This window comes from Spea bombifrons, chromosome 1 (assembly GCF_027358695.1).
Source record: "Spea bombifrons isolate aSpeBom1 chromosome 1, aSpeBom1.2.pri, whole genome shotgun sequence".
In the NCBI taxonomy this organism is placed as follows: Eukaryota; Metazoa; Chordata; class Amphibia; order Anura; family Pelobatidae; genus Spea; species Spea bombifrons.
Window position 1 is genome coordinate 113,200,633 of NC_071087.1, and position 15,135 is coordinate 113,215,767.

Consider the following 15,135-nt stretch of genomic DNA (forward strand, 5'->3'; position numbering starts at 1 on the left):
TGGTTCAAGCAGCCTTTGCAAGCGTGGAATGATAACTAGAGAGAAAACGTTGGTACAGGTAACCTGGAATGAATAAACGTAGTTATGCTAAATGCTGTGAAGGTGACAATTCCTTCTGAAAATACCTGAAATATCATAAGCAAGATTTTAAAATGGCGAAATTCCTCCACAAGTTCACACACAGCCACAATTCAGATTCGAGTTCTCTTTGACCCCCTGTATTTTATTGATGACCTCTCCTGGCGCTGTTATCTTTTCAGAAGAAAACATTATTTCCAAGCACATAAATTCAAGGAACTAGAAATTGCTTGGCTACTAATACAGGATAACGTGAAATTCGGGTGATCTATGTGTATTTATGGAGCTCTAAAGTGTTACCAGCTCCATATTACTGGAGAATGTTAAAAAGTATAGTATTGCATCGGTTTAAGGAGCCTGACACAAGGCTTTTGTGTGATGTTCTTTGAAAGGAAGAGGTCTAGCAAAGAGAATGAGTGCTTATATTTGAAGTGGTAGCAGGACACAAGCCCTGCCGGTAAGAGTAAACAACATGCGAGGAGGAAAAACTCCTCTTTGGCACACATAAAAAAAAAGCTACGTTGTTTGGTCAACTTCCTGGAAACAGGTAACATAAGTTATTGACACGTGATGCAACATTGATACATTCATGATATCTTGGCTTTTCTTTTGCGAAATTAAAATCGTAGAATATTATCAACCCTGTCAGTTGAGCCTTGGACCAACATTTAAATCTGCGGTACAAACAAAGAAGAAAAAAGAATGAAAAAATATCCTTTCTCACTGGTTTGTCAGATGTCGATTTAATAAGTTAATCCTCCTTGCAAATTCAGGAAATCATACTTGAATTGATAAAAAAAAAATGCGATGCAAGATTCTACATTGGCTCTTTCACCTTAAATTAAGCAATGTTGGTTTCACAAAACCATGTCCGTGAAGTGGATTTAAATATTGGCAGCACTAGAAATAAGGATCAACTTTCAAGGATGATCCTTCATTGAATAGTTTGATGACAAAAGTTCCAAAAACATTCTAGGTGTCAAGAAATCGTGGCTTACTTTTGGGTTATGCTTATAAAGCTAAACTGTAGCTTTAAGGAGCTTGTTACCAGGATACAATTGCAGTTCTCGCCCATGACAAGCCGGGTCCTGGTGTATGCATTTCCAGTTCAGGTATCTCTGGTTTCTGTTGAAGATGTATCACGTTCTATAGCAGAGCAATGGGTTTGTTGCCAGGTCCTGCCACACACTGAGAAGGAGGCACATTGTCCATTGTGGCATAGGTGGTATAGAGGCTGGTGACCTGCAAGTCTGAGAAGGAGTGGTCACTGCTGCTAGACACTGGTGTTAGACCAATTGTCCCCAAGTCATAGTCGGACAGCTGGAGAGGGGAAGTGCCGAAGGCTCCTAAAGTCTCCAAGTTAAAACTTTCATCCTTCATCTCTTCCCATATGTTCCCTGGAAAAGGCAAAGCATGTGATTAGTAAACTCTTGGTATGCGATACACTCATTATATATAAAGCATTGATTTGTTTTTAACTACAGTCCATTTACATATAGACTCATCAACGTGTCTACATGTCATTTTCTGTGCTAGTTAGCTGGAGGGGTTCTTTACGCCCATGGATAATAGGAAAGAATATTATGGTAATAACATTTTCAATACTTTTTAGAACAGATCTCAAACCGTCATGATGACTACCGACTGTTCATCATGCAAACACCATGCAGAGATTTGTAAAGAATTGTTCCTTTTAACAATCTTATGCAGCTTGACCTTCTACCCACCAATCCCTAATCACCTTGCAGAGCAAAGTCCATGATGCTGGGATCCAGGGAATCCACCTCTGTGTTCATATCTGAGGTGAGGCTGAGGAAGTCAGAAGCAGCCCTGCTTATGATGTGGTGGTGCATTGGACTGTGGGTCATGTCTGGAACTGTGTGGAGAGGAGGGCTCTGGGCTGGAGCTGGCGAACCCGACGCTATTCTTGCTTGGGTTTGGATCTGATTATGTAGTGGAAGGGACTGTAGAGACAAGGTCATTCCAGGATGTGACTGAAGCTGGCTGATGGGGATCCTTCCATGGATGCTACCCATGTTTCTCATCACTGACAGGTCAGAATCTGTCATTTTGCTGGGAGCCTTGCAGCTTTCTGGCCGGTCCATAATAAGTTTGTCCAGCTCATCTACAAAAAGAATAAGTTATTTGCACTTGTGGGACTAATACAACATTGAAGACGTGTGTGTCAAGTAATAGTAGCTGCTTAAACTTTACACCCACAACCGACAGAATATAGAGAATCAACTCCTGCGAAGACCAGTCTGTACATAATTGATATGGTGCTAATGCATTCAAGGATCATGGTTTAAAAAAGGCACAACCATGAAACTCATTAGATTTTAAATAAATTCTACTCATTGTAAGATAAATACAGCCCGGTAAGAGTAAATCTTCTTACCAGGGTTGGCCATGCTCCTGCGGATGGCTGGCAAGTCCTTTCTCTTCCATTTTTGCATCTCTTCCTCCATCTTGTCGATCTTTGCTGGGTTTAGAGCCCACAGGCAGCCTTTGCGGGAAGACCCACTTAGCTTGTTCTCCACCTTTTCAAAGCACTTGTTAAGGGACAAATTATGCCGAACAGAGTTCTTCCAGCCATCTGGTGCAGTCTAAAAAATGGACAGGACACACAGATACTATCACCATTACATATAAGGACTTTGATGCTGACAAATTAAATAAGTCTGTTTAGAATGTCAAGTTACTCAGAATTGTTATGGTGTTTTTATTAACATCAAATATAGTTATTTGCAGTATTATGCTAAGGAAAATGTCTATAACTGGGAATTGCTCAAAACAGACCTCTCACTTCAAGGGCTTTATGCACAATGCCCTGGCATCCTATAATTACCCCATACAAGGAGGCACAAGTGAAGTTAATATTTATCCAGCAGCTGCTAACACAAAAATAGTCTTAAGGATCAAATCAATGTCTTAAGGATCAAACCAGTGTGCTTTACAGGTTGGTGCACATAGGGATGAATTGTAAACATTTTATGGCTTGTATTATTTTATAATTTAATTATAACATTGGGATATAAAACATGGGAAATGCATCTCGCTGCCTACATGTCAGTCCAGTAGTGTTCCACTCCATGCATCAAGGGCCACAATTATTTGTTATCCCAGCTTCAGCACAGGCATCTCAATTAAAAGCTCATTAAATTGCCTATTTTCATGCAAAGATACACCAAATTCCTTGCCTCAATGCAGCCCTTAAACAGTTAAGCGCCACTGTGTTAGACTGTTATGTCACTGCATGGATTACCTTGAAATATGGGAAGTGCTCCTTCATGAAGCTGTAGATCTCGCTGACAGGCAGGCTACCAGTCTTGCTGTTCTTTAAGGCCATGGCAATAAGGCAACTGTCATAGAAAAAATACAAAATGGGGGTTTAAATGGGTACCAAAGTGAACATTCTTGCAATGGTTCAGCTGAGCACTGGTGAGCCAGAGAGCATCTAATACACATTTCCATATGAGAGACAGCCAGTTACCTGTACGAGTAGATGGGTTTGGGATAGCTCTTGTGATGTCCATCCTGAGTAGAGTGAGCTGCCAGACGCGGCTGTGAATACTGAGGTTGTGCTCGGTATGAGCTGCTGTATAACCCAGCAGCAGAACACTGTAATGAAGGAAATCGTGAGATAAGAATTACTTATCTCGTCTTGTCTGCATTTTACCTGCTGCCTGAAAAACCTCAAACACTATTTGTTATGTGCAACTTAATGTTTTGCCTCCCCACTCTATATTTGACCTTATTTCTTCATAAAGTACATTTTAATTTAAGACGTGGAACTTGGAAACATTTTTGTCACATTTTCACATTCTAAAAAAGGGATTTAAACACAAAAGGCAATCTTTTTTTGTCATTACAATTACTTCGGTTTCCTCCATCTTCTGTGCCAACATATATGGGCCAGAAACAAGTGCCGTATGTCACATTTACAGTTCAAACAAGTGACTTGGGGTTAATTGTGAATTAATAAAACACTAATAAGTAAAGTATGTTACCTGTTGGGGTCCCTGAGAAAGTGCATAGACTTGGTGGGTATGAGATGGGTACACGGACTGTTGCGACTGGACAGATGGAGAAATATGTCCAACCATATTATACTGGCTAATCTGGTGGGAAGAAAAGTCATGATTTAAATATTAATAAAGTTACTTATGGAAAATTAGCAGTTATGTTTGTATGTCATTGTTAAGCAGTATGCTGCAGGTTAAACTTACAGTAGCGCCATGAGACGTCATGCTGTTTAGACCCAGAATCCCTTGCTGCATGCCTTCTGGTACATGCATCATGGCTCCAGGGGAGTGTATATTACTTGACATATGACCTAAGATCAGAAGATTTACAGATGGTTACTTTACACATAATAGTTCTTCACGTGCACTCTCACTAAACTGTATGTTTATAGACAGGTCATTTTAACTTAATAAATTCGCTACAGGACAGCTCTGGTGAGTTTTTCCCAAACAAATTTTCCCTGGACAATACATTGAGCAATCAGTGAGACTTCTGACTTCACAGGAGTAAGTCAGATTGGTACTTGTCAGCTGAAATGATTAAAACCAGAGTTGAAGCAAATAAAAGCAGATGATCTTTGTTTGTTCATGGATCCTGTTCTTTGCGATTCTGATCCGGCTTTTACATGATTGTGAAGTACCCCCCAGTCTGGGCTGAATGTAGGGCTCACCTTGCTGCTGTAAAGCTGAATTCTGGGAGGTGACACTATAGTCCATTCTAGCGCTGCTCATTTGCTGTAACCTGGGGACATCCACAGACGTCAGCCATGAAAGCGACTGCAGGTCATTGGGGAGATCGTCATCTCGCATTTGAGAAGGGTCAGTTGTCATTAGTCTGTGGGTAGAAACATCCTTAGTTATTGCGGATTTCAATTCATTAGGAAATGTCTTGTTATTTATCTAACACAGTTGGATTATCATTGTATGGCAAATGTATTTCTAATTGGAGCTGTCAGTTGTTTGGTTAATTAAGAGAATTTGAATGAAGGTATTCTCCGTGCAGCAGGGTAGTCTTTGGAAAGCACAGTCCAGCAGCATCCAGAATTCCTACACTTGAAATGATGCCAGCGCATGGACTCTACATACTGTTGGCAAACAACTGTCCTGCTTCATGTAGAATTCATAGGGGTTTTCTTTAGACGGTAACCCTAGTTAAACAGGCATTTGCCTCAGTTACTAGAAGTGAAGCTTAAACGTTCTCATATGTATGCTGAATGGCTGCATTGATGCCCCACACGGTGCATCCTTCATAAGCAATCCTAATCAAGGGGTTATGGTAGGCATCGTATGTATAGGACAAAAGTAAAGCGTGGCTCCACTTTAAACAGACAGTTTGCATTCATGTCAAACTTTTGTTCTAATTGTTCAAATAATTGTTCTATTAAGTAATATTTAGTGACCTACAAACACAAAATATATAGAATTAAATACACTATTATTATTATTATATAGTAGTATCATATGTTATTAGGTAGTAGTATTATATGTTAGTATTCTTAGGGAGCAGTTAGTTTTGTTAAGTAGTATTGTTATATATTAGTATTCTTAGGGAGTAGTATTTTATGTTAGTATTGTTAAGTAGTATTGTTATATAGTAGTATTATACGTTAGTATGGTTAAGTAGTATTGTTTTACAGAATTTGATGGCGCCATATAAAACAATAGATAATAATAATAGTAGTAGTATATGTTAGTATTTTTATATAGTGGTATTCTTAGAGAGTAATATTATATGTTAGTATTGTTAAGTAGTATTGTTATATAGTAGTATTATATGTTAGTATTGTTAAGTAGTATTGTTTTATAGTAGTATATGTTAGTATTGTTATATAGTAGTATATGTTAGTATTGTTATATAGTAGTATATGTTAGTATTGTTATATAGTAGTGTATGTTAGTATTGTTATATAGTAGTATATGTTAGTATTGTTATATAGTAGTATATGTTAGTATTGTTATATAGTAGTATATGTTAGTATTGTTATATAGTAGTGTATGTTAGTATTGTTATATAGTAGTATATGTTAGTATTGTTATATAGTAGTATATGTTAGTATTGTTATTTAGTAGTATTGTTATATAGTAGTATATGTTAGTATTGTTATATAGTAGTATATGTTAGTATTGTTATATAGTAGTGTATGTTAGTATTGTTATATAGTAGTATATGTTAGTATTGTTATATAGTAGTATATGTTAGTATTGTTATATAGTAGTGTATGTTAGTATTGTTATATAGTAGTATATGTTAGTATTGTTATATAGTAGTATATGTTAGTATTGTTATATAGTAGTATATGTTAGTATTGTTATATAGTAGTGTATGTTAGTATTGTTATATAGTAGTGTATGTTAGTATTGTTATATAGTAGTATATGTTAGTATTGTTATATAGTAGTATATGTTAGTATTGTTATTTAGTAGTGTATGTTAGTATTGTTATATAGTAGTATTGTTATATAGTAGTATATGTTAGTATTGTTATATAGTAGTATATGTTAGTATTGTTATATAGTAGTGTATGTTAGTATTGTTATATAGTAGTATATGTTAGTATTGTTATATAGTAGTATTGTTATATAGTAGTATATGTTAGTATTGTTATATAGTAGTATTGTTATATAGTAGTATATGTTAGTATTGTTATATAGTAGTATATGTTAGTATTGTTATTTAGTAGTGTATGTTAGTATTGTTATATAGTAGTATTGTTATATAGTAGTATTATATGTTAGTATTGTTAAGTAGTATTGTTATATAGTAGTATATGTTAGTATTGTTATATAGTAGTATATGTTAGTATTGTTATATAGTAGTGTATGTTAGTATTGTTATATAGTAGTGTATGTTAGTATTGTTATATAGTAGTGTATGTTAGTATTGTTATATAGTAGTATTGTTATATAGTAGTATTCTTAGGTAGTATTTTTATACAGTAGTATTTGTAGGTAACCACCTGCACAGGGACAGATTTTGTGTAACTGTAATCTTTTGTGTCTTTCTTAATATTAATGATGTACTTTCTCCAACAGAAATCCCATCATAGCCCTCAAAAAAGCGTTAACCCATTAAGCTCTTGAGTAACTGTCTTTTATTGCCAGCTGCGCCGGAGCGGTAGGTTTGTGGGTCTCCACACAATGGCTCTGTCTGAAATTGAAGGGTAAAGGATTGTAATAGAGGGGGAGAGGGCACAGCTGACCCCTATTCCAGCTCTCCCATTGGCTGAATCATAAACAAACAGGATCAAACACCATCATTTGAAAGCTGGGCAGGCCTAGCGGGGTTGCAACAGTTGGTTCTGTTATTGAAAGACGATTGCCTCATTGTGTGTGCAAACGGCCAGAGCCGGCTGACACGTGCCTCTATTGTTTTTTTGCTTAATTGTTTTTCTTTTCTTCACCGTGCTCCATCCACACCCCCTCTTTTTTTCCCTGCAGATCCTGCATTAATTTATCCAAATGACAGGAGACAAGCAACGTACAAAAAAAAGTGCCATCTGCCACCCGCCTGGTGTCTACTGGTCTGAAAGGCGCAGTTCAGGACTTTTCTATAACAAATGGAAAGGTCGGATTGGGGGTGTTAAGAGTCAAATCCTTCCCGCACACCTCCTGTTATTGGTCATACCTCTATCCAGACTCCTCAAATGCTATGTGTTAACATTTAAACACACCAGTTTTAGGAAGGAGCAGCAGCTTAACTCTTCCCCACAACCCTATTTTACCTGCTGCTTTTTTTTAACATAGCAGTCTTCCCATGGTATTCTGGAGACACAAGGGTTAATGCAGTAACTTAAAAGATATATGACATATCATAAATATAACCACATCAATGAAAATAATAATAATGTAACTTGTGTAGGTAAGTGGTTGTAACAATGCCAATAACTGGTTGAGCTATGGGGCACTTGACAAAAAAAAAGAGTTTTTGACCCCAATGTAAACAGGTTTGTAGGAAATGGGAGGAGTTGGTGTGGGCGCAAACAGTGAATAAATCATTAGACACAAGGCAGGGTATTTAGCAACCACTTTGTGCAAAATGCCTGTGACCAAAACACTTAATTCTGAATAGCTTGAACGGCACTTTGTGACTCTGGAAACATTTGCTCCACGTCTTGGTACACGGTATTCACTAATAGTACGATTATAATTGTTAAGCCGACACATCCTTTATTTCCATCTATACATGGACTGTATAAGGTACTCTCTGAGATCTCATTGTGGAATATAAGAACATATATGACATCCTAGTGCGTTTACGTGAACAGGTACTGCTTTTTTCTCTGGTCTCTTCTTTTGCTTAAGAGTCTTATCGACGATCTTTATTAACTAATTTTTTTCACAGTTATCTCATTGACATCTAGTGATTTGTAATCCATAAAATCACTAATTCACAAAAACTATGGTTCATAAAACCTGAAAACGGGTGTTCTTTTCCATTAACAGTATCTTGGTGCATGCCTTATATTTTCTCATAGTCATTGCTATGTTTGACTAACAGGCACCCCCATTCCATGTCAGTAGCCAATGGTAACAGATTTTATAAATGATTGGTCTTCACCACAGGAAGAACAAAAATAGCCAGGAAGTTGTAATAAATGTGACATTTCCGGATGGCAGGACATATTCATGAATACACTAGTTTGGCAGCAGCCACAAATTCAAGTTCTATTTAACTTAAACAAGGCTGTTACTATATTCCACTTGTATCTAGATATAGTCACACGTCACACATATATATATATATATATATATAATATATATAATATATCGGTATATAAATATATTTATATGTGTGTGTATTGGTACACAATTGACCTCATTCATTTAACTTTGGTTTTAAGTGTTCCTATCTCAAACTGAAAGGAGCAAGTCGTCACTAGATGTACCCTAAATCAGCCTTGACTGCTCCCAGAAGTCTCTGCTCCGTAACACATCACCGCAGATAGACAAATGCGCACGGCCCCTGTCTCCCTCTAATTGGGAGCCATTCTCTTACCCCTGTTATATGGGACTGCCCTGCACTCCCGCAGTGATCCCGAGGACTACGGGATCATGTCATGTGCTGTAGTGACAGGGCAAGTATAAACAGCTCTCATACAGAGTGACAGTTCCATTCTTTTCTCTGTCGGACCGAATGAAAAAAAAAGAAAACAATTCCTATTCTTTAAGCGGCGTTCTCATGAAGTACTACAATGGTTGACTGTTGGGTACTGTAAATACACCGCAGCTCGTATCCTGAAATAGTGTGCAGGGTTACAATCCAGGGAATCTGGCAAATTTTAGTTCATTTTTATTGCTGAGATGCCGGTAAGGTGTAACAATGGCCGTTCTTCCATGAAATTTACAGAGGTACTCTGTCTTATTCCCCACCAGCCCCCTAATAGGTTGTAAGCTTATGTTTTAATGCGTGCCAATGTAACTGTAAACATTTTAATTCTCACCCCCCCCTATTGTAATAGCGCAAAGTAATCTGCTGGTGCTCTATAAAGTAACATCATGGGATGACGGTGGTTTATAACATTAAAAATAAATACTTACTAGCAATTTCTCTTTAATCATAAATCAAACATAAAAAAGCACACTGCATTGCATGCATAACTAACAATCTTAGTTTGCCAGCGGTATTATAGAAAAGTTACGTCTATACGTGGGGTGTGAACCATTATGGGTAGTGGCTGTTAGCCGCTAATACTTATTTCCTTTAATGCTGGGGTAAATGAATAAATACGGGGGAAATGTTTACATAGTACCCTTTTAGGGGACATGGCCTACTGCTTTATTTTGTGTCGCTGAACCATCTGGCGCATTGATCTCTATCACAGCATGGTCACAGTGTTACGGCTCCGCCAGCCAAAGACAAGGGACTCCCATAGACTTTTCTCATTGTGTTTTGATACATTTGCTTAAGCACATTGTCGAGCAGTAGCTTCAACAACCAAAACAATAAAAGGCAAAGGGTGCCTATCAGATGAGATGATGCGCAGGGAAATGGAAAGGTAACTGTTTCAGGATGGATGCCATGGACCTTCCATCGCAGGCTTCCGATTACACGGACAGTCAAGCCTTAGGCAAACGTAATTAAACGTACTAAAAAGAGTGATTCCGCTGCTAACAATGAAACGGTCGGCTGATTGGATCATTTCACTGGTTATAAGGCCACTCTTCAAACCTTGTACCAGAATGATCGTCTATTCATAAGTCCCACTATGTGAAATAACCATTGTGTTATGGCAAGAACCAGCGCATTCCCTTACTGTTTCATGGTGTTTAACATAAACCGTAATTTATGTAATATAGCTCTTTCTCATGTCTTTTAGAAATTCACACAATAGTTCCAAATTATAAATATGCTTTATAGGTTAACTTAAGGAATCCTGTATAAACGTTTGTAAGTGTGTTAGGGGAGATTCTTCTCAGATTAACCCTTTAAACTCCCATTTGGGGATGCCAAATTCTTATAGCCGTGTAACATGTGTCTAAATTAACCCATTCTGAATATGAATAACAGTAGAGGCAGCAAACCTATGCTATTCTATATTTAGAAAGATGTAGCGATAAATGCCACTGATGCCGAGTGCCTATAGAATAATATAGGAACTGGATAGGAAATTCACTACACCAATAACTAAATCCTTATTTACTTTGTAATCAATTACAAATGACCTTCTGTGAAATATTACGTCAACATGTCATATCTGACACACAATAAGTATTCAACAAGGCACGCATTTATTTACCAGATTCTCCAAAAAGGAGAAAAAAATTGCATTGGAACTACAACATTTAACCCCTTAAGGACAATGGGCGGTCCCTAAACCCATTGAAAACAATGCATTTTGAGCCCGTACATGTACGGGCTTTGTCATTAAGGGGTTAATATTTACATTAATAGACAAGTCATCTTTCAAAAATGGAATCATTTTTAAGACGACCCCAGATCTCCATAAGCCAAATCAGAGAACAAGAACCCGAAACATGACGACCTCGCAGAACATTTCGTATTCGGTATGGCAAAGATGCCCGACAAGACCTGCAGAGCCAGAACTTAATTACAACTCCAAAAAGGGCTGTGACCAAGAGTTTATAGAGAAAATTAAGTAAGTATATTAAGCGTTATTGTGAAGAAGATCCATGTGTGTCTCGCTTTCTGGTAATAAGGCACCCGGGCATTTCTCTAATGTACGTTAAATTTCATTTACAGAGTGCCAGCAGCTGTTTCTCATCTGTGTTAATCAAAAACAACCACTCTGGTAACAAATCACAAATGCTTACTTAATTCTTAATATTAAAAAACATCACTGAAGTATCTCTAACAAAATGAATTTATTGATGATAATGAATGATTATTTTCGTGCACAGCAGGGGGCGCTTTGAACCTTTATTTGTAAAGGACCATGGTGGAATAGCATCTATTGCTAAAGTCTGTCAGTAGGGTTAGAGGGGTGACATCGTAACAGGAACAAAATAGCTGCAGCAAATGCATCATATAATGTTAACCCAATGTTACAGGCCAACATTGTTAAGCCCCCATGTATAGTTCAAATTTGGCAGTGTATAGAGCAAATTTAGATAGAACATATTTATCATTCTGGCAAGAAAACTTGGACAACCGGCATCAGAAACAATACAGCATATTTAATTAGTGGCACATAATGTACAGGAACCCATGCAAGTACATTTATTTTCTTTCAACAACAGTTTCTATACTAGATTGTCAGATAACTGATAAACTGACACCTGTAAAAAGTTAACATAACCTACAGTTGGAGACTTAGGCCCTTATCAATTGAGCATATACAACTAGCCAAAAAATACTGGGGCACGCACTGCAGCTCTTGACCATAGCATAAGAGGGGTGATCACTAGTGGCTGAGATAAACCTATATCTTTCTACTGGAAAGTATAATTTCAGGACATCCACAAACACAATTTACGGACATTTGGGGGATTATCTTGCTGGGGTCCCTTGAAAGTACAAACATATGGTAGCTTAGTGTACAACACAATGATAGTAAATCCGGGGGAACCTCGGGTTCAGGGAGCCCAAGTTGAAGTCATTACCTTTGGAGGACATGGTGAAACATCAGGCCTTATGGCATTTCCCATTCAGTTACTACAATATAGGCAATTATGGTTTACTCTCCCGGTATTTATGATATTCCCAGTTGGTCAACCCAATACTGACCAATGAATAACGAGAGTGAGTGAAGGATCCTTGTATGTTTCATCTTGAATATTACTCAAACCAAGTGTTTGCTGAAATCAAACTAGATTCATGCGCATGCCTGTAACTACATACAGGTGCTCACATACTAGGTTATGATACATCACATGATCACTTAATATTGTACAATGGTAAGCGCGACAACAGAAGGAGAACTGGATTTAGAAATAAATAAATATGATGATTACAATTAAAACAATTCATCAAGCTGATTCTGTATACCTGCCCAGAAACCACTGGGTAAAACACCTACAACGATCAAAGTACAGAATGAAAGCATACTGCAGGGAAGGAGACTCATAAGCTAACACCTGTAAAGACTGGCAGATGTGTTATGCTAGCTACAACTCCCATGATCCTTGGGGATTAAAATGAGATTTAGCACAAGTGTTCAGAAAATTATTCTGGAAGACACTCCTGACATATTCCACATTGCCAGATTTTCTCCTGAGTTATAACACAAAAATCATTCAAATCAAAAACGTAGGAAAATAATTGTTTGCTTATTTAGATAATATTTGAATATACCAGACAATATAACATAATAAGAATTCTAAATACATAAGATCAAGAATTCGCTATAATCAGATTTTTTCATTTATGAATATTTATATATATATATATATATATATATAATAAAGCAGTTTTTTGTTTTTTTTACAAAACCAAACCGCAGTTGCCATCCACCAAAACTATTTTTTAAATAAATTAGTGATTATCCGAAATAGCAAAAAAAAAAAGCAAAATTAATTTCCTATTTTTCAGATTTTAGAAGCCATCAGGATTTCACAATTTAACACACTTGCAAAAAAAAAAACACAAATCAATGGAAAGTACCTGTAGTCTTGGTTCGGGGGATGGTGATTTTGTTCTGATGTCCTGATTATTCCAGACATAATAGCTGAGATGTCACTGTCTATCATCTCCTTTTTTGGAGGGGGGGAGGAATAAGAAAATATTATGTTAATACAGATTCTTATTTTATTATATTATTGATGTTATATTTCAACTGTATTATTTACTGCATAACCAAGGCTGATCTATTATTTTTCCTTTTTTTTTTACATTTATTTCATGGCTGTTGTAAAGAAAACAGACAAAAAAAACCTTGGGATTCCCTTGGTTATTATAAAAAAATTACATATATGACACATATAGATGTATATGTACAATAAAAAACATATATGCACTACCTGTCCTGGTTAAAAAAAAAAATAAAACCTTAAGAAATCATACCTTACATCTTAAATAATATCTAGACATAGACAAAAAGGCTGGTATATTATTATTATATATCATATTATTATTATATATCATATATATATAATATATATATATATAATATATATATAAATAGAGGACAAATAATGGTACAATGTTTAGGGTTATAATTCGAATAAGCACTGTTATAAACAAAATGAGTCATGGTGAAGTACCTAGGTGTCCTAGAGGGACGTATACCTTTGATGAGTGCAGATGGGTCCCTGCGGTGTGTGAGCAGCTTGGCAGGTGACCGGGTACAGCTCTCCTCTTTGTAATATGATGTGTCTCTGATCCCCAAACCGTTTTTAAATTTCCCTCTCAGGAGCTGTCCAGCACGGCGCATGCGCACTTGGCTCGCCTGGGTCACTAACGGGGCAGGGCCGGCCAACTCTTTACGTCCCTCATCCCCGGCAGGATTTGCTGCTGCTGCTGTGCTCCTTATCTCCCCCTTCCCCTATTAACCCCCTGCCCCCAACAGATCTCTCTTTGTGCCCGCTCAAAATACCCTTTCCGTGGCCCCTGGTTCACTAATTGTCTCCTCAGATGAAAAGCTGAGAGTTTACCTCTAAATACCGACAAACTGAATTTAATAACGTTTTTTTTAGTTTTAACGGCACGGGGTCTCGGTTCTCTTTAGGCACTTTGTGTTTGGTGGGGCTTTGTATGAGCCGATGCAGGTTTGCCTGTGTTGGCTACCGGAAGGCTGGTTTTCGGATTTAGGAGTGCCAGAAGCGTTCCAGCTGCAGATCCTGAGAAGTCAGACACCTGCTTCTTTTGAGTTGCTTTGTAGCATCAGCCGCTATTAAGTAGTCAGTCATTCCTGGTAGAGCAAAGTGTTTTCTTCCCAGGGGGGTGAACGATCTGCGCCACGCCGATGACCCCTAATTTCTCGCGCAATAAGGCTGAGGTGACGTTTGGTCCCCGAGATTCTGTTTTTTAAAAAATATGCCCCCCTCCCGCGACTGACGGGTGGTACGTGCCCACAGCAAGCTGACAGCCGTTGCGTTTTTGAAAGTTGAGTTCAGAGCGGCGGGAGCTGCCGGCCCGGTTCGTCTTGTTTAAATATTCCCGGCTTGTCGGTGCAGCATCCCGGAGCGATGCAGGGCTTAGAGCCCGGTTTGCCGTATACAGTCCCGGCTGTCGTGATAAAGTCTTCAGCACAGGTGTCAGGCTCAGTCTGTGTCCGGGAGCCGTGTGGCCTCCTCGTCCTCCTCTCTTCTCCCTCTGCCTCTTTCACACACGCATAGCCGTTGGCCACTCAGTGAGCCCGCCTGGCTCGCGCTGTCCATGCCCGCCGCTTAGCCCGCGCCTCAGCCCGGGAAAGGCTGCTGGGATGGCGGCAGGGGGAGACTGGAGGGAGGCACGGGCGGCGCTCACACAAACAAATAATTAAACCCCTATTGTCTCCTGCGGGGAACTGACTATAATAACAGAGACACCATCTTCCCGCAGGTCCCGTCTAACGACACAGGGAGGTGTTTTCTTACCGATTGCTAATAACTATACCCGGGCATATATATTACTATTATAACTGCACGTGATTTAT

General features: G+C 38.1%; 1 protein-coding gene across 1 annotated transcript; it reads right to left on the reverse strand.

Moving 5' to 3' along the window:
* Positions 1-789: 789 nt before the first annotated feature.
* Positions 790-13,956, reverse strand: FOXN4 (forkhead box N4). Its single transcript, XM_053469137.1, has 10 exons — positions 13,788-13,956; positions 13,164-13,252; positions 4,775-4,938; positions 4,308-4,414; positions 4,089-4,199; positions 3,572-3,699; positions 3,344-3,440; positions 2,477-2,684; positions 1,820-2,203; positions 790-1,475 (listed from the first exon to the last, which is right to left on the reverse strand). Exons 2-10 carry the CDS (start codon positions 13,247-13,249, stop codon positions 1,225-1,227), a joined length of 1,536 nt encoding a protein of 511 aa, XP_053325112.1. The 5' UTR covers positions 13,250-13,252; positions 13,788-13,956; the 3' UTR covers positions 790-1,224.
* Between the last annotated feature and the right edge of the window lie 1,179 nt (positions 13,957-15,135).

Excerpts from the sequence above, each read along its gene's own strand:
- FOXN4 (XM_053469137.1), bottom strand. The coding sequence starts at position 13,249 with ATGATAGACAGTGACATCTCAGCTATTATGTCTGGAATAATCAGGACA. Across the intron at positions 4,939-13,163 it reads CCCCCGAACCAAGACTACAG|ACTAATGACAACTGACCCTT; the intron begins GTACTTTCCATT and ends TTCTACCCACAG. Across the intron at positions 3,441-3,571 it reads AAACCCATCTACTCGTACAG|TTGCCTTATTGCCATGGCCT; the intron begins GTAACTGGCTGT and ends TTTCTATGACAG.